The 22,851-nt window shown below is 39.1% G+C and overlaps 1 protein-coding gene across 3 annotated transcripts in view; it reads right to left on the reverse strand.

The window, feature by feature from the left end:
• The window catches only part of TTC28 (tetratricopeptide repeat domain 28), a 563,147-nt gene that overhangs the window by 388,363 nt on the left and 151,933 nt on the right, over positions 1 to 22,851 (reverse strand). Inside the window, exon 1 of one of the 3 annotated variants that reach the window (XM_070475505.1) lies at positions 15,269 to 16,394. The exons of the other annotated variants lie outside the window; for them this stretch is intronic. Coding sequence (XP_070331606.1) covers positions 15,269 to 15,295 — 27 coding nt within the window. The 5' untranslated portion in view covers positions 15,296 to 16,394. Of the gene's footprint in view, positions 1 to 15,268; positions 16,395 to 22,851 lie in introns of those variants that run through there. 3 annotated transcript variants of the gene reach the window in all.

Consider the following 22,851-nt stretch of genomic DNA (forward strand, 5'->3'; position numbering starts at 1 on the left):
TTCTCACTTTTCTCTATCCCTATAATCTTCTCATTTTATTTCCTTCTCTTGCCTTCTTCTATTTCCTTCTAATTAATTTCAGCCATAAGAAAACAATATTTCCATAGACTATGTATATGAATTTTTATATCTAATCCAAAATAAAGATATGTTAATAAAGCAGTTCCCAACACATATATTTTCATGTTATTTTAAAAAGAGGCCATATTTGGGAAATAACTGATTGAATAAAGGTAAAGAAGTCTCTCTTCTCCCCTTCATTCTTTCTTTTCTAATTATAGGACTTCTCAGAACCCTCACAATATGCCAAAGGAGATCGTGTGGGTATACCTCTTCTGAATTTACTTAACCACAGAATTTTTTCCTCTTCAGTGAATCCCGTGGAGTGCACTTTAAGAACTGTTTTCCTAAACTGAAAAAAAAAGGGAAAAACTTAATATAGGTATAATACATTCAAAAGGTGTATGTATACTAATTTTTTTTTAAAAAAAGAGGACATTATGCCATAAGGTCAAAAGCTGGCAGGGTGGAGGTGGGGTGGGGGGGAGGACTGAGATAGCACTCATTTTATTAACAATCCAACTACAAAAACTAATCTTCTTAGAGGTGAATACATACAAAATACATTAATCTTCCAGAAGTATTTAAGAGGAAATCAAGCTATGAACAAAAATATGACAACATGAGAGTAATAAATGAAATACAAATGGGGAACTCCTTTAAAATTAGTTTAGTTACCTTTAAGTCACTTTAATAAAAATGAACGGTGAGTGGTAAGAAAGTCTGTACTAGAGAAAACACATGGTGGCTAGTGACCGAGACCGCTTTCACACGTAGCTCAATGCTTAGCTCACACCACCTCCTCCTCCTCTCTCCTGCTTTTCAGTGTCCCCACAGCACTCTATACAGGGCACTGCTGTTATCACGTTGTATTGAAATAATTCACTTTCTCATCTAACTTCCTGTCTAGACTGTAAGCTCCTTGAGAATGGGGATTATATCTGAATCTAACACTTCATAAATTACTAGAGTGCTTATAGTTAGTAAATTAATTGATTCTCTCAAATTCAATAATTACTACCTTACTTAGCAAACATTCATAAGGATTAACTGAGTATCTGAAATTTTAGAATAATGGAGTCACCATTAAGTATTACTCATTTTTCCTCCTCATGATACAAAGAGCCAACATGTGGTACATACTAGGCCCTCAATAAGTGCATATTGAAATAATTATTCAATCAACTGACCTCAAGCTTTGACTACAAGTTTAGGCTTTAGTGGAGGGCACAGGATACCTAAAAGCTGCTGTACTGAAGCCTGACTTCTGACTGCTGCTGAGTATTGCACATGGCAGCAGGAGAGACAGAAATTTCAGCACTAAGGCACCATTCTCAACTCACTGCAGCCAAAAGAAATTCCTATAAGAGGTAAAGAAACAGGTGCTACTTGAAAAGCTCGGAATTTTATAAAGGCATCCCAATAGCTCTGAAGACTGAAATCACTCATTTTTTTGCAGACAATCACAGCCTAACAAGGAGTTAACTTCCTGTACTGAGCACCCTTGTCACCTACGTAGACATATGTCCATCATTTCTTTTTCAGTATTCTTTCCAATTAATTATATTCTGGTATAAACTCATTCTTCCCACTCCAGTTTTCTCTGTCTTAACTACACACATATTATCTTTCCCAGATGGTATAATTAAATACTTTAAAAAGTAGTCAGAATTCTGTCTTCACAAAAATGCTCAGAGATCGAGCATTCCTTTTAAGCCGCAGCAATTGCCCTTCAGCCTGCCCATCAGCCTAGAGGCCATCTAAGCCTTAAAATCTTCCAGGAACAGCATGACAGGAGAATGCACCAAATATGAGTCAAAGACTCTCTTCACCTTCCAGACTATGATTTTGGAAGTTTATTCTCCTAGTAGAACTGTATTATTCTTTCATAATTTACTTAGGATGGATATATAAGTTCTCTCCAACAAGAGCTCTGGAATACAATTTTTTTTTTTTAAGTAAAGGCTGCTTAGTAGAAATTCAAACAGAAATGTGAATTAAAGGGGTAATTTCAGATGTAGTGAAAAGCTGTAATGTCCATTCAAACTAATGAAGGCACACAGCATTAATCTCCTAAAAGATTCAAATACTATGAGTAGGGCAATTCTGTTTCTTGGTAGGAGCAAATTAAGATGATTTCCCTTACAGAAATTGCCATAATTACAAGTAATTATCTTGTACTCTCTAAATTTACCACTATAGCACATTCTGCAAATATCATTCCCTTCAAATACTTTATTTGGAAATACAGGAGAGATAGCTGTTTTATGAATTGTGCTACAGACCTCAAACTGATTGTTTAACAGTTCTACATAATAAGTGTAGTAAAGAGATGACATTCTTAAGTTGGAAAGACTTGGAATTCCAAATTTATGATATTCCTATCATCAGGTAACTTATACTACCCAAAGGATTACAAACAAAATGAGAATGGCAAATGTTCAAAGATAAACTTGAGTCAAATGCGGACTTATGCATAAAACAAAGAGGAGAATCATTCTGATATACACAGGGCAATCATGAAAAACATGTAAACAGTTGCTGCAGTATTTATAAAAACCCTTGCAGAGCCAAATAAAATCCCATCATTTACAACCTACTCAGTTGTTCATTTCCCTTTAGTAAGAAAGGGTGAGAAAAAGCAGTTACTCATCGAGCATTAGGAGGAGAAGAAGCATGTGAAAACCTAATTCCCCATCTTTGGGGCCAATTACTGTCTGGATTTCAGCTGGCATTTGAAATCTATTCTCCAGCCAAACTGGGATGCCTTACCATGTTGTAAAAACATGCTCATAACTTGCCTCTCCCTTCGTTATTCTTGTTGCCTGGAATGGTTTCCTCGTCTTCCTCTGGCAAGCCCACCAAGTCTAACTGGAACGCCACCCCATCATGAAAACTCTCTTGATTGACTAATTTCTACCCCGAATTTCAAACCCTTCCCCTTCTCACCAACTCAGCTGTGTCCTCGCCTTTTAGTTACTTTCTCTGGTGATGCTTAACATCTGCCACCTCACATTTCAGACATTTGTGCACATGTCTTATCCTCCCTTCTAGAGGAAATGTATTTTATTCATATTTGTATCCCAAACAGCTTTAATAAATGTTTACTAATTTGATCATTTAAAAGATATTTTATTTTTAATATTACTATTGAAATTACCTCTAGAAGGGCTTTGTTGTTGCTGTTTAGTTACTAAGTCATATCCGACTTTTTTGTGACTCCCATGGACTATAGCCCAACAGTCCTCTGTCCATGGGATTTCTCAGGCAAGAATATTGGAGTGGGTTGCCATTTCCTTCTCCAGAGGATCTTCCCGACCCAGGGATCAAATCCACATCTCCTGCACTGGCAGGCCGATTCTTTTCAGAAAGAGCTACAGAGTCCACTAAGAAATCATACTTTTTTTAAACTCTGAAATAATATCTGGTTCTATTTAATCAAAAATTGTATATTTTTATAATTAGCATTTAAAACTCATCCATAGTAATATTATAATCTCTGTGCCTATCAATCTTCCCTAGTTTATTTGGTCAGTGTGTGCATGCTAAGTCACTGCAGTAGTGTCTCTTTGTGACCCTATGGACCGTAGCTCACCAGGCTCCTGTATCTATGGGATTCTCCTGGCAAGAATACTGGAGTGGGTTGCCATTTCCTACTCCAGGAGATCTTCCCAACCCAGGATTGAACATAAGTCTCTTACGTCTCCTGCATTGGCAGGCAGGTGCTCTACCACTAGTACCTCCTGGGAAGCCCATATTTAGTCAGTATAAATGCTAATTATATATGCATACATAAATACACATAATAGCTCAGTTGGTAAAGAATCTGCCTACAATTCAGGAGACCCCAGGTTGATTCCTGGGTCAGGAAGATCTGCCAGAGAAGGGATAGTCTACCCACTCTAGTATTCTTGGGCTTCCCCTCTGGCTCAGCTGGTAAAGAATCTGCCTGCAATGCGGGAGACCTGGGTTTGAACCCTGGGTTGGAAAGATCCCCTGGAGAAGGGAAAGGTTAACCCACGTCAGTATTCTGGCCTGGAGAATGCCATGGACTGTACAGTCCATGCGGTCACAAAGAGTTGGACACGACTGAGTGACTTTCACTTTCAATAACTTATAATTTAAGATCCTCCCTGAGCTGGTCCATCTGTTAAAGAATTTTTACATTTAAATTTTAAACCAAAAAAATATAGAAACCTACTCACTTTCTTCACATTTTACACTATTTAAATCAACTTCTCAGTGTCAGCATTGAGAAGTATATTCTATGTATATTCTATACATTTATAATAATTTAAAAATTAGCTCTAGGGATTTTACATTCTCATTCATCCTTAATCCAGAATGACAGAGTGCAATGTGTATCAATATTATGAATTCACTTTTAAAAATTGTCACAGAATTCTGTTCAAATTAATACAGATAGTTTACTCACAGTTATATTTATACTAGAAATGCTGGTTCCATAATAGCCCAATTCTTCTAAATTGTTTCTTTCATGACCACTATAAATGGTAACACATTTATATGGTTCATTAAAATTTCTTGAGAACCACAGCTATCATCAGAAATAATTAGAAAAGCGACAAGAATATTTTGATATGATTTATTATCAGCGAGGTCTATTTCAAATTTGTGGAAACCTACATAAACTGTTTTACTTTTCAAATAAGTTATTCTGTCTTTATTGATAGTGATCATTAATTTTTCCTCCCTTATGCTTGGTCCTTTGGGTCATCTACTCTCACCTAGAGCTGGTCATAACCTTAAAGTTACAAAGTACATGGAGTCTGTGGTCAACAACCTCTCTCCACTTCCACTCTCAGCATCATCTTCTCCTGTTCTCCCTGGATGCTACCCCCTTAATGCTACTTCTTTTTCACTCAGGATCCCCTCAAAATGACCCCATCCTCCACCTCAAAACAGGCCTCTCAGTTACCAGGAACCTGATGTTTCATGAATTTCTCCCAACCAGCTATATCAAGAGTTTATAAGGATTCTCATTTCTGAATATCTTGCTGGGTGACAGAGCAGCAAAGCTGACAGACAGCAAACAAATGTTATCATGTTTGCACTTTACTACAAATTTTTAAAGCACTGGCTCAAAAGAATTTTAGGAAAATAAGTCACAGAAAAGATGTCTGAAAGCAAATAGATTTCTTGTGTCTCCCAAATATGTTATCTATGTAACTGTCTCTTTTTCTTTTAAACAAAATAAGCCCCACCCTAGAGTCTGAGTGCCTAGAGAAGAGGTAGAAGCAGCACAGCTCAGCAGACACGGCCCGCTCCTTGGAGCACCAGGCCTACAACCAGCCTCTGAAGATGGAGCCAGCTCACTTGAGTGGCACTCCACTTCCTACTCTGTAAACCTAAACACTCCTTAAACTTCCTTTCATTTCCAAACATGTTTTATTTAGTCTCAGTGTTATAAATGCTGACTAGTAAGAGCCTAGGCTAAAACAGAAAGTTGTTGAGAGTCCCTTGGATTGCAAGGAGATCAAACTAGTCAATTATCAAGAAAATCAGTCCTGAATATTCACTGGAAGGACTGATGCTGAAGCTGAAACTCCAATACTTTGGCTATCTGATGCAAAGAACTGACTCATTGGAAAAGACCCTGATGTTGGGAAAGATTGAAGGCAGGAGGAGAAGGGGATGACAGAGAATGAGATGGTTGGATGGCATCATCAAATTGATGGACATGAGTTTGAGCAAGCTCCAGGAGTTGGTGATAGACAGGGAAGCCTGGTGTGCAGCAGTCCATGGAGTCGGACATGACTGAGCGACTGAACTGACGTCACTAAATAGATAATGTTTTAGTTAATTAACATTTAAGTAATTAATATTTAAATAAACCATGGTCATTCCATGATCATTTCTTAAGTAATCACCAATACTCCCTAAGATGTGCAAATCTACACTTCACATAAACTACTAATACTAGTTCCCTCTACAATAGTTTATTATTATGTGTATATATTCAACAAGTTATTGAGGGGGGAAAAAATGTCAAGCCAGATACTAAAGCAAAGTTAGAAAATGAAAAACTAGCATGAAAGTGAAACTGGCTCAGTTCATGTCCGACTCTTTGCAACCCCACGGACTATAGAGCCCATGGAATTCTCCAGGCCAGAAAACTGGAGTGGGTAGCCTTTCCCTTCTTCAGAGGATCTTCCCAACCCGAGGATCAAACCCAGGTCTCCCACATTGCAGGCAGATTCTTTACCAGCTGAGCCACAAGAGAAGCCCAAGAATACTGGAGTGGTTAGCCTGTCCCTTCTCCAGAGGATCTTCCCAACCCAGGAATCAAACCGGGGTCTCCTGCATTGCAGGTGGATTCTTAACCAACTGCGCTATCAGGGAAGCCTAGCATGGCATTTATCAAATCATTCAAAATGTTTTTCAGTCCCTGTCACTAAGCATCCTCAAAAGTATCTAACTCAGTATTCAACAGAATAACAAATTCTCACTTACCAAAAGGTCATTTATTAATCACCTTAAATATTTCAAACACTGCCTAAAACCAGAAATTAATTATTTAAAAAAAACCTCTAAGTAGTCAAAATAGAAAATCACAATTCATTACTCTCAAGTTCAATACTCATAAGAGAAACCCGCATTCAGAGGTTACTTAATTTCAGTCACAAGTTAAGGCTCAGTAAGCTGTGTTTCTCACCCACCACAGATAGGAAACAAATACTTAAAACTGCAAGAGGTAGGCACATGACAGCAGCATTACTTTGGGCAACATGGAAAGAAAGGTAAAAATCGCACAAAGATGTCATAAAATTATTTTAAAAGAAATAAAAAAGCAGTCTGGGGTCATTCAGTGTAAGATCAAATTATTCTGTATTCCTTAAAAGCTATCCTACAGTAGTGCTGCATTATGACAAAGTAGAATAACTCATGCTTGTGATAATAATCCTGAGTAATCTGGAGACTCTTAGTACCTTCTGTTTAAGAAGATAGAAAATATATATTTTAGAAAATTCCATATTAAAAAATGGTTGAAATTTAACAAGGGCTGGCAGTTAATGAATTAAGTTTGAGCTAACAAGAAATTCACAAGAACCCCACAGTTAAATAATAGCATAGTGATTTTTCATGAAAACTATGGTGACTCCAATACTTTGGCCACCTCATGCAAAGAGTTGACTCATTGGAAAAGACCCTGATGCTGGGAGGGATTGGGGGCAGGAGGAGAAGGGGACGACAGAGGATGAGATGGCTGGATGGCGTCACCAACTCAATGGACATGAGTTTGAGTAAACTCCGGGAGTTGGTGATGGACAGGGAGGCCTGGCATACTGTAATTCATGGGGTCGGACACGACTGAGCGACTGAACTGAACTAAACTGATGGTGACTACAGAATATTAAAATTCAAAATTAATCCCTCAAACTTATTTTAGTCTTAATTTCAGTATTTATCACCACCATTCCTAACCTACCAAATACTAACTGAACCAAAGTAGATTTCTAGTTTTGTAGGTAAAAGATGGTGAAACATGCTTCAATCTAATACATTCACCAAAATTAATAACAATATAGTAGGTTGCATTTATCTTTTATTTCTCCAGCTCACCCTCTATTGGAAAAAACTAATTATTAAATAATAAAAGACACAAAGTCCACAAAAATGATCATGAGTCTACTACCACTCACTATGACATTCTCTTTCCACTCCTCAAAAACAGATTTATTTCCAAAACTACCTGATAGATCTGGGCTTAAGCATTTAAGTTTTTCACAGATAATCGTGATTTAACATAATACTAAAAACGAGTGTGTGGATTTCCATATGTTCATTTATAAGTATTTAAAATATAAAACATGCTTAACAATTGTCAGAGCAATGAAGTAATGAACCAGATAAATATAATAGATACTCAAGGTTTTCAGCTATATAAAACAAGTTGACATTCAATTTTCAGGTTCAAATATTGTATTTTGACTTTCCATAAAACAAGGAACATCTATTTATACAATGGGCCAGTTAAAATAAGAAACCACTTATCAACTTTGAAAAACCCAATCTCTAATCTAATAAATGTTATTATGCCAATATAGGATATGTTATCCCAGGATGCACAACAAAATTTCCTTGTAGCTTTCTTCCCTCCCTACCCCCACTATTATCTTTCAAGGTTTAAGTCTACATATATCTGTGTGTTTAGGAGAGTATATATCCAAACACAAAGAGTTTCCACAATGACCTCCTAGTTCCCAACTCCACTTTGTCCCTATTCCAAATGGTAACTGCTTTCTAACTCAAAATTACCTAAAATCTGTGTTTCCACAAGCCTTAGTCTCCCAATGTGATATAAATCCAAAATATTACCTCCCCCAAAAAGTAATGCTGGAAATATGGGTATTCATGAATGGACATTAGCTTACACAACCAGACATAAACTATAGAAAATTCAGCCTTTCACAGTCCAAACTGAGAGACATCTACCAGTAGAAAGCTTATGTGAAGCTGACAACTGACATCAAGTTTATTTCAGGTACTCAGGTACTTTCTCCAGAAATGCTAAGTTTATTACACAGAAGGTGTAAACCAAAGGATACAATTTTATATTTTTCCTAACAATACATGCTAAAAGGATAGAATACTCAAAATAACAAAGACAGAACAGAATGAATAACAAACTGTGTTGAAAAAGGAATATAGTTAAAGGCTCGATCATGTGAGAATAATCCTCTTAGCTACCAAAATCTAAAAGGGGAGACTAATAAGAAAGTTCAGGACAAAAGCTTCATATATATCCCAAAAATGACAGTTAAATGATATAATTTTTATAGCTTTCAATAAAACTACATGGTTTTAGCACATCAATAAAAGCAAAGTCTTAAAGCTGAGACATACATTGTTATTAATGACATAATGAATTCACTGTGGAAGCTAAGGCTGACAAGGCCAGCCGGGATTTCAGGTTTTCTCTCGCGTCTGCTGTGTTTTCCACAGCATGTCATCACTGTGACTGACTAGCAAAATGAAGGTGGCTGCTGGAGCCTTTTCTTGAAGTTGGGCCAATTAAACTCTGTAGCCTCTCACACTGGCAATGTTTACTGGCTAGCTCCTGAACAGTAAAGGTGCCAAATCAGATTTCCTCATCACTGACTTCCTTCACTTCTTATCAAGTCTATCAGCTATTTCCAGCTACTCCAATGTCCCTGGAAGTAGTTTTCTATTGATGACCATTTTCCCACCAGTTTTACAAGATCAAAAACATTTCCAGCTGAAGGGAATAAAGATTTACTCTGGTAGTTTACAACCATGGTATTGCTCCACTGGTAACTTGCAACCCAGTTGTAAGATATTATCATTTCATGCAAAGATGGGCACAATAAAGGACAGAAACAGCACGGACCTAATAGAGCAAAAGAGATTAAGAAGAGGTGGCAAGAATATACTGAAGAATTATACAAAAAATGTCTTAATGACCTGGATAACCACGATGGTGTGGTCACTCACCTACAGCCAGACATCCTGGAATGCGAAGTCAAGTGGGCCTTAGGAAGCATCACTACGAACAAAGCTAGCAGAGGTGGTGGACTTCAGTTGAGCTATTTCAAATCCTAAAAGATGATGCTGTGAAAGTGCTGCACTCAATATGTCAGCAAATTTGGAAAACCTGGCAGTGGCCACAGGACTGGAAAAGGTCAGTTTTCATTCCAATCCCAAAGAAAGGCAATGCCAGAGAATGTTCAAACTACTGCACAACTGAGCTCATTTCAGATGCTAGCAAGGTCATGTTCAAAATTCTTCAAGCTAAGCTTCAACAGTACATGAACTGAGAACTTCCAGATATAAGGGCTAGATTTAGAAAAGGCAGAGGAACCAGAGATCAAATTGCCAACATTCACTAGATCATAGGAGAATCAAGGGAATTCCAAAAAAACATCTACTTCTGCTTCATTGACTAGACTAAGCCTCTGACTGTGTGGATCATAACAAACTACGGAAAATTCTTAAACAGATGGAAATACCAGACCACCTCAGTTACCTCCTGAGAAACCTGTATGCGGGTCAAGAAGTAACAGTTAGAATCTGTCATGGAACAACAGACTGGTTCAAAATTGAGAAAGGAATATGTCAAGGCTATATATTGTCACCCTGCTTATTTAACTGCTATGCAGAGTAGATCATGGGAAATACCAGGCTGGACAACTCACAAGCTGGAATCAAGATTGCCAAGTATGCAGATGATACTACCCTTATGGCAGAAAGCAAAGAGGAACTAAAGAGCCTCTTGATGAAAGTGAAAGAGAAAAGTGAAAAAGCTGGCTTAAAACTCAACATTTAAAAAACTAAGATCATGGCATCTGGTCCCATCATTTCATGGCAAACAGATGGGGAGAAAATGGAAACAGTGGCAGGTTTTATTTTCTTGGGCTCCAAAATCACTGCAGATGCTGATTGCAGCCATGAAATTAATAGACGCTTGCTCCTTGCAAGAAAAGTTATGACCAACCTAGAGAGCATATTAAAAAGCAGAGATATCACTTTGCCAACAAAGGTCCCTACAAAGTCCCTATAATTTTTCCAGTAGTCATATACAGATGTGAGAGTTGGACCATTAACAGCATTGAAGAACTGATGCTTTCAAACTTTGGTGCTGGAGAAGACTTGAGAGTTCCTTGGACAGCAAGGAGATCAAACTAGTCCATCCTAAAGGAAATCAGTCCTGAATATTCATTGAAAGGACTGATACTGAAGCCAAAGCTCCAATACTTTGGCCACCTGATGTGAAGAGCCATCTCATTGGAAAAGACCCTAATGCCATGAAAGATTGAGGCCAGGAGAAGGGGGCGACAGAGGATGAGATGGTTATATATCATCACAACTCAATGGAAATGAGTTTGAGCAAACTCTGGGAGACAACAGAGGACAGGGAAGCTGGGCATGCTGCAGTCCATGGGGTTCCAAAGAGTCACACACAACTGAGCAACTGAACAACAACAACTCGACAAAAGAGAGGCATCGCAGAATGTTAAGGAGAATAGTACATGTGTTTCTTTAAATAATTACTCTAGAAGAAGAAAGAAGGGAAAATCAGAGGGAAAGAGACAAGAAAAAGAAAAATCATTAGGATGTCATTTGCAATAGCTCCAGCAAGTGACAATGAGGCATTTGACTCTAACAGTGAGGAGTCAGATGTGAAAGATTAAATGACACACCCAAGGACACAAGTCATGGGAACTGCCAGAACCAAAACCTAGGTTTCTAGGTTGCACTGATCCAGGAATGATGTATAGAATAGATCTGCAGAAAGACCTTTATCATGAAATTTCTAAGACATCTCTTTAAAACTACTTTGGTCACAATGCTTGTTTTTAAGTTTAATTTTATACTATAAACAAACTGTGGTCCAAAATGAACATGATAATATCAACTAGCACAGCACTTAGGCAGGTAACTAAGTAAAATTTAGTATAGTTGTATTAAAATTTGAAACTGAGCTTTCTAATCTAAAAACAAAATACTTTATCATAGAAAAAGTGCAGGGATATGAAATACAGTTTTTTTGGTAAAAGGAATAAGCTATTTCAAGACACAAATTTATAGGATGCAATCCTTATAAGTGAGCTTTGAAATAAGCTTTTTAAATGAAGCCCTATCAGAGAAGTCATTTAAGAAGCCAGATTCACATTATATTAATGTGACAAGTATAATAAGATAAATACATCATATGATTCTCAAATGACATAATTAATGTAGCTTATGTGACATATTCCTATTAATGATCTTTTATTATGTGTGAACAGTAAAATAACATTAGATAAGCAATGAAAAAATCCAATCAGTAGCAGCTTTCCTAAAGGTTTTGACTTATTTACACAGTGTTATCTGATACTAATCCTTGGATTTTTAAAGAACAAAAATCACTTCAGAATTGTAAACAAACATGTTCCTATGAGATGATCATTTTAATTACTATCATTTCTGCAAATACAAGATAAAAATAACGTGCAGCATGATCGCCTCTTAAGGGGAAAACAGATTCTGCCAGGCCAATAAGGTTATGTTAATAAAAGAATCGTGACCCTGGATCGGAGCCTAGTCCACAGAGCCTGACAGTGAGTCTTAACAATGACTGCTATGGAACCCATGTGGAAAGTGTGGCTGTCCCCTCCCTGATATTGTCTATGGATGGTGAGAAGTGAGTGTCAAAATATTGTTGTTTTCTTTAATAATCCACTACAGTCTAATACCTATGAGCCAAATAAAATATACTGAGCTTTATTAAAGATCATACCACCCTAAAAACAGATACAAGTTTTACAAAGCAATATTTCTTATTTACTTTTACATCAAATAAATATCTACTGAGCAACTATATTATCCTTGGCACCAAAAAAAGAGGTGTGAAGTATACTGTTCCTAAACTCAAGGAGCTTGAAGTATAATTGAGAGGCTGACTTTTTAAAGGTGGGGGGAGGGGCAGTTTACTATCAGTAAAGCACAATCTATCTAAAAGAGCATAGATTTTAAATGCTCCAGGAATTCAGAGGTAGATAAAAATCACTGTTTCTTCAAGAAGGGGAGGGAAGAAGAGCATCTTGGTGGTAGTATCCAGAAGTGAGGGAGCAAAAATACAGCTAACTAAGCTCCTCACTGGTCCTGAGGGCAGAACATGATTAATCATGTTCTGGTGGTTTCTTTGTGAAAAAAGGTAGCAGACCCTAATTGAATACTCACATCTTGAATTTTAGTATTTACTTAAACCCAGCAAATAAGCAGAGGAAAGAAGAGTAAAGAGCTCCCTTTCAACCATATACCCCAGCTGCATGCTCAGTTAGAAACAAAGAAACCTAGAACCTATGGTCATGGTCTTAGGATGAGACCAGAATTGACAAAGCCAGCACTGGTGGTGGCTGACAGGGCACTGTGACAGCAAGTTACCCACCAGTCCTAGCCATGAGGCCCGGCTACACCCAACGCCACCTGGGTCAGTATCCACCGACGATCTTCTAGCTTTGCTGAATCACATCAATGTAGTATCACTTTTCATTTGTAGCATAGATGGTTTTTATGAAACAGCTTGACAAAACACAAGGCACGTGACTGTACCACTACAAATGTGTTAGCATACCCAGCCAGAAACCATGGCAATGATTTGATCATGTGAGTATTCTTGCAAGTGTAAAAAATAATCTTTGTAAAGACTTGTTTGTGCCGTCTAGGAGTTGAATATTCTTTCAAGGAAGCTTCCGTTTCCAATGTAGAGGAAGCAACAAGAACTGTTCTCTAGCCACCTCCAAATAATCACACAGTATTTGATAGCTCAGCTTATTTTTTAATCTTCCATAACTCTGTAGAATTTTATCTGGATCCTTATAACATGATGATTTGGGATTATGAATGCAGTGAATAAACACAACCTTCTGGTATAGCAATTTAAGTATCACAGAGTGAGTAAATACTTCAGAGTGAATCCTAACACTTGAAACAGAATCTTCCAGAGTCCAGAAATCCACCTGACTGCCAAGAATAATACTTCCGTGGTTCAAGCAATACCAGTACCCAGAGGGGTTTCCACAGACACAACCACATGAGTTACTGTGTACTGGGTAAAATAGAAAAAACAGACATTTATGAATGTATATTTTGCAGACATCTTAAAAGTACTCATAAATATACAATTTACAAATACAGAAGAAATTGAGGGGAGGGCTCGAGGAACGCACAGCATCTGTTTAAATTGCTTGATTATATCGCTTCTTCTATGGGTTTTCCTCACCCTAATTCTGATTTTTATAGGTCGGGGGTGGGGGGGAAGATGCATGGTCTCTTATCTAAAATACATGAAAACAATCTCACTGAAAGAAGCACTATGATAAGAACTAATATATGAGAGACTCTGACTTCAGGATGAGGTAGAAATGACTTCGTTTCAGATAGCAAATTAGATATCAAAGAAAACCTTTCAATTCACCAGGCTATACTGAAGCAGTGTTTGAACAAATGCACAATATCTTCTCATGCATTTCACAATTTCTATTTCAGCTCTGATGTAAAACATGGTATCACACATCATGCCACAAAGAAAAGAGTCAGTTTAGCTAGTTCAAGTAAAACACCAGGCAGCTGCTAACAGAGACAGGTCATGGCTGGGGAGGCGCACAGCACATTCAGTTCACTATGTTTTCCCTCAGAAGAATGTCAATAAAAACCAGGCCAAATTAGGTATTTGGGGGGGAGGGGGGGCGGGGGGTGGGGAGTCCTGCTATGCAGTCAACCACTGCGTTCACCTAACAGCACCAGTCAGACAAGTTAGCAAAAGGGAGCCCTAGCCAAAGCTACAGCTGCCAACAACTTGAAGAAAGCTGTCTTTCTCCCTGAACGTCCTGGGGTAGCGACCAGTCCCACATTTAGAAACGTTATTTCTGGGACCAATAGCAATTTATTTTGATAGAACCACTGGATTTTTTTTTCTTGAGTTCTCAACAAAGGAGCCATATTAGGAAATAATCTCGCAAAAAGCAAAGTGCCCCCTCCCCCTCTTCCCCACGATCGATGCACACACACCCGTGCAGGCTGCCACGCACAGACACGCGCCCGTGACAATGGCTGGCGTGTTCACTCGCGCTGGCCCACGCGGCCGCCTGGAGCCCCGCGGGCAGAAGGCCCAGCCGGCCGGCCCCAGGCGCTCAGGCTGGAGGCCCGCGGCCCCGCTGCCCGGGAACCAGCAGCTGGGCGGTTGTGCTGGGGATGCTCGCCCCCCAGCGGGGCCCTGGGGAAGCGGCTGCCAGCGGCTCACAGCCTATTAACCCCTTGGGGAAGTAGGTGCTACAACACCCACCTGCGAGGACACTGGAGTGTGTCGGGAACACAACCCCAAATGGCTCCCCGCAGAGGAGGCGCCACCGAGTTCTTAGACCCTTGCAGCTCTTGGCTGGCTCCGGCAAAGCTAATCGTGGTGCTAGCTCCACCGGGTTTCTAAAGCAAAGGGATGTTTCTTAGCTGTCACCCCTGAGAGTCCGGGCATACCAAGAAGGAAAAACTTAAGAGGGCAGTGGACGCAGATCAGACTTGGTAACTCGTCCCTAAGGAACTGGCCTAAGTCCCAAAGGGACAGAGCTATTTGGACCTGCCCGTCCAGCAAACTATGGAAAGGGTGGAGGGACCCGAGGGCAGCCGCCCCCAGTCGCCCCTCCCTGGGTCGGGCATCAGGGCCCCGTCCCCACTCTGGGACACTTACCTTCTTCCGGGGCTGCCATTTCATCATATTTGTACAGCCGATATGTGGAACATCAAGATGCTGGCTGGGGGCTGGGGGCAGATGCAGGGCAGCGGCGACTCCAAGTCATGCTGCCTGCCTCCCACCCCCTAATTCTTTCCCATATTCACCGCGAAGGGAAAGAGCCCAGAGAGTCCAGTCTTTTCGCCTGCAGTTCAGTGAAGTATCCCCAAACCAGGAACACGCTCCCCACGGGGCTAGGAAGTCCCAGCAGCAACCAGAATACTCCAGCCAGAGCGGAGCATTTTCCCCTCCGGCCAGCGCCCGCAAAAGGAGCCTGCAGCAGGGGGTCTCCAAGCCGGCGCAGAGACCCTCCCTCAGAGAAGAGCCGGAGAACGCAAGCTGCTGCAGAAACCCAGTCGGGTTCCTGCCATCCAAACCCCTTTTGACGAATTCTCCTCTTCTCAAAAAAAGATTAGACAAGCAATCAAACCCTCACGCGCAGCCTGGAGCAATTCCCAAAATTCTGAGTGTATTTCTCGTTTGTAAAATTTAGCAAAGAAAATTCCAAAGATCTGTAATCAGAGCTTCTTTACGCTGTTTTCTCTTCCTTCTTGGATAACTTGGGGAAAGGATCTACCCTTCCCGAAATGTCTACCTTCCCTTAACACTGTAAATAGGAAAACTTGGTTTGTGTGTTTAGATTTTTTTTTTTTTTAATTCCCAAGAACCTTAGTGGGGAAAGGCTGGAAGGAAATCCTGCAAGAACCCAACTCCACAGCTCAGTCTGCACTAATGACTTCCTTCCCTTCAGTGCGAGCACAGCCTGCCCAGCTCCAGCCACACAGAGCAAATGGTTTCTGGGTCTTAGTGCCACGACATCTGCTCCAAAGCAAAACGTAAAGCATACAGTTTCAGAGGCACCTCACAGCTCCCAAGGAATCAGAGTCAGAAGAGATTTACAGAAGCAGGAGACCATTTCAAAAAGATCTTGAGTTATATCAAGAGGAAAAAAGAAACAGAAAAGGTTTCTAGACCAAAGGGCTATATAATCTAAAAGTGTGACTTGAAGGAAAAAGACTTAAGGTATCTGACAAGATTAAAATTTTAATCAAAAGTAGACTCTGCTTCTCTAAATTTAGCGTTGATTTCATTATTGCTATCAAGATTAAGTTTCATGCAGCATCTGTAAAATGATTCCATCCTACTTAAGGAGATACATCTCCAAATACAAAATACAATGTAATTCTATTATTTGTCATCCAACATGTCGAGTAATTCTTATTACTATGAGGCTACTTTGATAGATGGGAATTAATGGGTACTGTAAGCTACTAGAATGCTAACTGATGTACATAATAAAAACAGCTGATGTACCATCACTCCATTGTTCCAGCCACGTTTAACGTATTACTCTCAGAGTTCTATAATATAATGCATTGACAGGATTGACTGATGGGGATGATTATAAGCAGACTGGACACTAACAATATCAGATACAAATGTCATTAAAATACCCAAAACAATTAACTAAAACAAATTACTTTTGAGTCTTTTTTTCTAAGCCTAAGTCTGAAATCTGATGGTGAAATCATTATCTTTTAAAAATAATATCAGCCATTATAGCTAAAGGAATAAACACTAGTTCTTAAGCCATAATCTGCATCATAGGCACACATCAGCCTTACTGCTCTGCTCAATAAAACTACTAAATGCCTATGATGTAAGCACATATTATTTGCCAGCCCCTGTTCCAGACACTAGAAATATGAGTAAGAGACTGTCCCTGCTCTTAAAATTACGTACTGCAGGCTGGAGTCACAAATACACCAATCCTCTGTGTATGTTCTAACATATCCAAATCATTCTTCACAGCTTAACATGGATATCTTACTAACACGGAAGTTCAATAAACTCCAAACCAAATTCATTAATCTTCCCCAAAATCAGTTTCTCTTCCCAACTTTCCTGCATCTGTCCATAGCACTGTTATTTTTCCAGGATCACAAATTAAAACTTTAATTAACATCATTCCTATGTCTAATTTATCACCAAGTCCTTTCACTTCTTTCTTAGACATTGCTTTCAAATTCCTACTACTGATATCTGAGGTCAGAGCCTCACAAAACAAACATATATTAAGTCTCAACTGGGTGCAAAACATCATATAGGATAGAAAGGTATAAAACTAAATCCCTACACTATAAGAAGTTAAAAGAAGTTAGGACAGAGCTGAAGACCTATAAGAAGACAACCAGACATTTGCCTTGGTCAGTTAAACAAATGAGTTACGTGGTTTATTGCATTCCAAGAGACAGAAGAAGAAACCACTGTAAACAGGGATGGCCAAGGAAGGTGTAACAAAGGAATCTGAAATAGAAATTCAGAGGAGATACAACTCACTCTGGAGCCAAAAGCCAAGGTCCTTACCACAGGCAGTAATGCTCTTCAGAATCACAGAACTCATCTCCTACCCCCTCTCCCACTGACCTTCTCAGACCCTGCCATACTGGCCACCCCACTGTCCCCTGAATATATCAAGCACCCTCTTCCTGAATCACTCTTCCCCCAAATACCTTCTTGGATCTCGCCCTCAGTTCCTTTAGTTCAAATACCATATTAGAAAAGCTGTCTTTCATCACCCCTTCTAAAATACCAGCACTATGACCCACATACCGTTATCGTCTCTCTTCCTCGGGCCTTACAGTTACTTCATAGGCCTTATGGCATATATTAAGAGTTTATTTATTTAATGTCTTATATCCCCAAGAATATAAGTTACAATGGAGCAGGAACTTTGTTATAAAATCAACACCCAGTGAACAGTGCCTGATACAACAGTCAATAAATATTTGTTGAATGAAATAACGAAAGAAAAGAATAGTGTGAACAAAGGAGGCAAGCCTATGTAAGATGTAGTCAAGATACAAAATATATCGATCTGCCTAAAATGAAAGCTTAAGTACGAGAATGTTAGAGGCAGAATGTTTCTTGTTCAGCTCTGTAATCCTCAGAGGCCAGCATACTGCCTGGCACAGCAGAGGTGCTCGATATTTATGGGAAAAAAGAATGAAGGGAGGGTAGAGATTGAATGATGAATGAATGAAATTCCATTCCATTCCATATAAAGTAAAAGATACTTTGGCAAGGTACATTGGAACCAAATGGTAGGGAAGAATGTAAAGCAAAGAAATTTGGACTTTATCCTGTAGGACGCAGGGCATTAAACATATTAACAATGGTCAAGAGGCACACTGAAGCAACATTTTTAAGCAATCTAACAAAATATTAACTATGACTTTATGAGGCTGCTTTGTACATAAACCTTTAGATTTTTAAATTATGTGCACAGTTAAAATGTTTATAATGATCATTCAACAGATATCAAAACTGAAATCACAGGAGTTAACTGACCTTTTCAATGCCACGGGGCAAGTCAATGGTAACGGAAGGATTAGAATCCAGGGCTTATAAACCAACACCTGAGTAATGGAGACAGGAACCTACAACTGCTTAGGGGTCAGAATAAAAGTTTTTATTTTTCACTCTGCCTCTGACTTGCTATACAACAAAAATTTTCAGAAGGGCAAGGCAGGTGACATGAATAAATGAAACAGGTATAAGATAAGAGGGAATTGTAAGGATTATAAATCCGGAGAAAGATAAATCATGAAAAAGAAGGAGTTACAACATAACACTTGTCAATTGATGTCATACAGGAATATCAGTCCAACGGTGCCAGATGCTCTAAATTTTCATAAGCTAAAATTTTCCTGATTTTAACTGTTTGCTCAAAAGTTTTAAAGCATCCTAACAGGCCAAACAAAACATGCCTGTAGGTCTAAATTCCATCTGCAAGTCATAATTTGTGACTGTGGATTTAAGTACTCAAGGTTTCACTTTCCTACATGTAAATTAAGAGAACTTTGCAGTCCCTAATCTATGGGGTGGTTTTCTGAGGGCATCTGTAAATCTATATTCATACCACACATGGTCTGTGGACTGAGGAGCTCAGATGCTGTCCCATGCTCAGATGTTGCTGGACTTAGTAAATTAAGACAGTTATTTAAATTGGCAGATTGGGAGTCTGAGAACAGTGGATTTAACAGGAAAGGCGACAGAGAAATTTATGTTTCGACAGAAAGACATAATCAGTCTAAAACTTTAAGGAGACACAAGGTTTCAGCTGGTTTTCAATTTTTTAGGTATACATCCTTTGGGTTACTTATTTGTATGGTATTTCTTCCCCCACTGACTGTTTCATTTAGTAGGTGCCACTTGACAGAAGAATCACATGGACAGAGGAGCCTGGCAGGCTACACAGTCCATACGGTTGCACAGAGTCAGACACAACTGAAGCAACTTATCACAGCACAGCACTCAATAGAGGACCATTACCTATAAGCCTATAAATATGAATACAATCTTTAATCACCTTACTTTTTTTCTTTGTGCCTTTATTTATTTTGCTTAATCCAAACTGATTTAGTAATTTGCCTGAAATATTTATAGAATTACTATCATACCAGTATACCTTCTCCTTTGGAAATTACTTATATAGAGCTACCAAGATAACACAACTCAGTGTAGCTTATTGTTTGAAAGATCCAGTGTCAAACAGTAAGAACACAATTTCTCAGATATGAAGCTACTAAAAGGCATCTGTACAACTTCATTTTTAACACAGCACTTTGCAAATCACTTACCTAAAAGCATATACTGTAAAACAGTCTATTAAAATAGTGTTTTCCTCAATAACTACTTGTCTATTCAAATCTGAACAAAAGCAAGAAAGAGGAAATGAATGGAGAAAACACACCTTTTTTCATTGTTGTGAATTTCTTCAAGATTTCCTAAGGAGTGATATGTCTGACACTGATCACAGGGTAAATGCCTAGAAAAGCTAGTATCATAGTTATTTACATTTATTGTGTTTTAGAATAATAAACTCAGTGTGAAACAGTATTTGGAAAATACATTAATTTTCCCAAAGACCTCCAAATTATTTTCAAGTATCTAAAGAGACATTAGGAAAGTAAAGGGACAAAGGTAGAAGTATATTTGAGACCAAAAAATGTGGCCTCATTAGTGATCTGCGTGTGCTCAGTCACTAAGCTGTGTCTGACTCTCTGCAACTCCATGGAACCTATCGGACACCACGGAATTTTCCAGGCAAGAATACTGGTGCAGGTTACCATTTCCTACTTGAGGGAATCATCCCAGCCCAGAGATTGAACCCACATCTCTTGCATCTTCTGTGCTGGCAGGCAGATTCTTTACCACTGTACCACCTGGGAAGCCAATCATTAATAACACTTCACACAACTGGGTGCTTTCAGAATATTAAAGGCCTTGCTTTGCTTTAAAAAAAAAAAGAGAGAGAAAGAGAGAATTTAACCTGATACAGTAAGAATTCTGCCACACAACCAAGTAGATGTAGAACCATGCTCCCATTCCTTGGAAGTAAACTCTACAACCTCCAGGGAGAACCACCTCTAACCTTAGCCACCTTGCTTCCTTTCACTATGTCAGACAGTGTCAGAGAAGCTGAAGCACAATCCTGTAAATTCAACACATACTGATGTAGGAGACAGATGGGCTCCAGGTTAGACATTTATAACTGGCCTCCTGTTTGCATTTCATGGGGCACAAACAAGTGGGCTTCAGGCTGGATACAAACTACTAGCATTTTCTGAGACAAGAGACAGTGGGCTCCAGTTAAAGCAGTTACAATCACCCTCCTGTTTACTCTCTGAAATAGAAGTAACAACAGAAACAGGGTAAATAGCCAGTATTTGTCTCTTGTAAACACTTTAAGGTAATAGTCATGCAGTAGTCAAGGTAATAGTCACAGCAAGGACAAAGAGGGGTAAAACCCTGCTTGAGTAAAGGATTAAAGGATCTCTGTTCCCCACTCTTTTGGGACAAAGGAAACACCACACACACACAGAAAGGCTCCCTGCGGGTCAAAAGTCAAGGGATAACACCAGGCCTTAATAAGTTGTGCTCCTCCCAGAAGCCTTCACTTTGAGATCCATCTTGGCTGAGGGATGTGTGCCCATCCAGGGGAGGGTCCCAGCATACGTCAGGTGAAGAGAAAGAAACCAGATAATTGGCCTGAAAGAAGACAAAGACCCGGAAGAACTGACCTATATAAATGACTTACCATATCGTTACTTCAGCTCCTCCTCACTAGCGGGGAAATCTACACGCGCTCTCTCTCTAGGTGTGCATCTCTGCCTTGCTTCTGTCTTAACTAAACAAACCATTTCTCTATGTGCTCTCCGACTTATTGTGCTATGTCTCTAGTAATAAACGTTGTACCTGCATTTACAGTTTCTGCCTCTATGATAAATGCATTTTTCACTGGGGGTAAAAATCCAAGGAAAAATAGTTTCTAGCCTCCAGCCTTTTGCTGGTCTGGTGGCTAGGATTCCTGGTTCTCATCCAGACTATCCAGGTTCAATTCCTGGGCAGGGGACTAAGAGCTTGCTTCATACCATGGCTCATTGTTGCCTCACCAAGATCAGACTGAGTACTCATTCTATACAAGGGACTCTACTAGGTACTATGAAAGGAGACAAAAATAAATCAGATGATTTTTGCCCTTGAGACAGAGCAGTCTGGTGGAGGTTGAAGGAGAAGACAAGTACAATAAAAAAAAATAAAATAAAAAAACTAATAAAATAAACTAAAAATAAAATAATAAAATAAACTAATAATAAAATAAAAAACTAATAAAAATAACAATAACAATAGCAGCTAACCCTTACTGATCTTGCCATTCATCTGACTTTAAGAATCCGAGCTCTTAGAGCAAGCTAAGTGCTAGAAGATGAAATAATTAAGGGCATATTCTCTCATTAAGACTATGAGAGCCCTAAAGAGTAATTAATTCTGACTGTTGTAACTAAGAAAGGGTTTACTGGAGAGGTGCCACAGTATCTTTTCAGCAAGCAGAGAAGAGGTTGGGGAAAGAATGTGCCAGACTGAAGGAACAGAGCATGAGCCAAAACATGGAGGTTTGAAAACACGGGCCACATTAGTAAGTCATCTTATTGATCTGAAACATACAGCACAAGGCAAGGCATAGTGTACTTAAGGTTAGAGGGCTGTGAATGCTATTACTTTAACAATAATAACTATCGTTTATTGAGTATGTACTAAGCACTGAAGTCTTTTATATGTATATGCTTTCATTTGTTGATTCTTCTTAACACCTTTATGAGGAGGAACTATCATTATGCCCATTTTACAGAAGAGACAATTAAGACTAACGGGTTAACACCCAAAGAATTCCCAAAGAATCATGGCTAGAAGAAAGGAAACTGGAGTCAGATTCTCAAGTCTCGTTCTTAACTTCTGACTTAGAATACAAGGGTGAGCAGCACAGGTTCTTAATTAATCCATTAGCAAATCTATTTGAGCTTCATGCTAACTCTGGAAGTATACTGTGAAGGACAGAAAAGCATATGAGAACAATAAAGAAAGGAAAGCCAAAGAAGTTTCTGTTGCAATAGCTCAGTAAGGGATGAAGAGGTCTTGAATTAGGGCAGCAGAAACAGAGAAAGACCTTCTTGAGAGACATTTCACAAGTAAAACAT

The sequence above is a fragment of the Odocoileus virginianus genome, chromosome 12, assembly GCF_023699985.2.
Source record: "Odocoileus virginianus isolate 20LAN1187 ecotype Illinois chromosome 12, Ovbor_1.2, whole genome shotgun sequence".
Classification (NCBI taxonomy): Eukaryota; Metazoa; Chordata; class Mammalia; order Artiodactyla; family Cervidae; genus Odocoileus; species Odocoileus virginianus.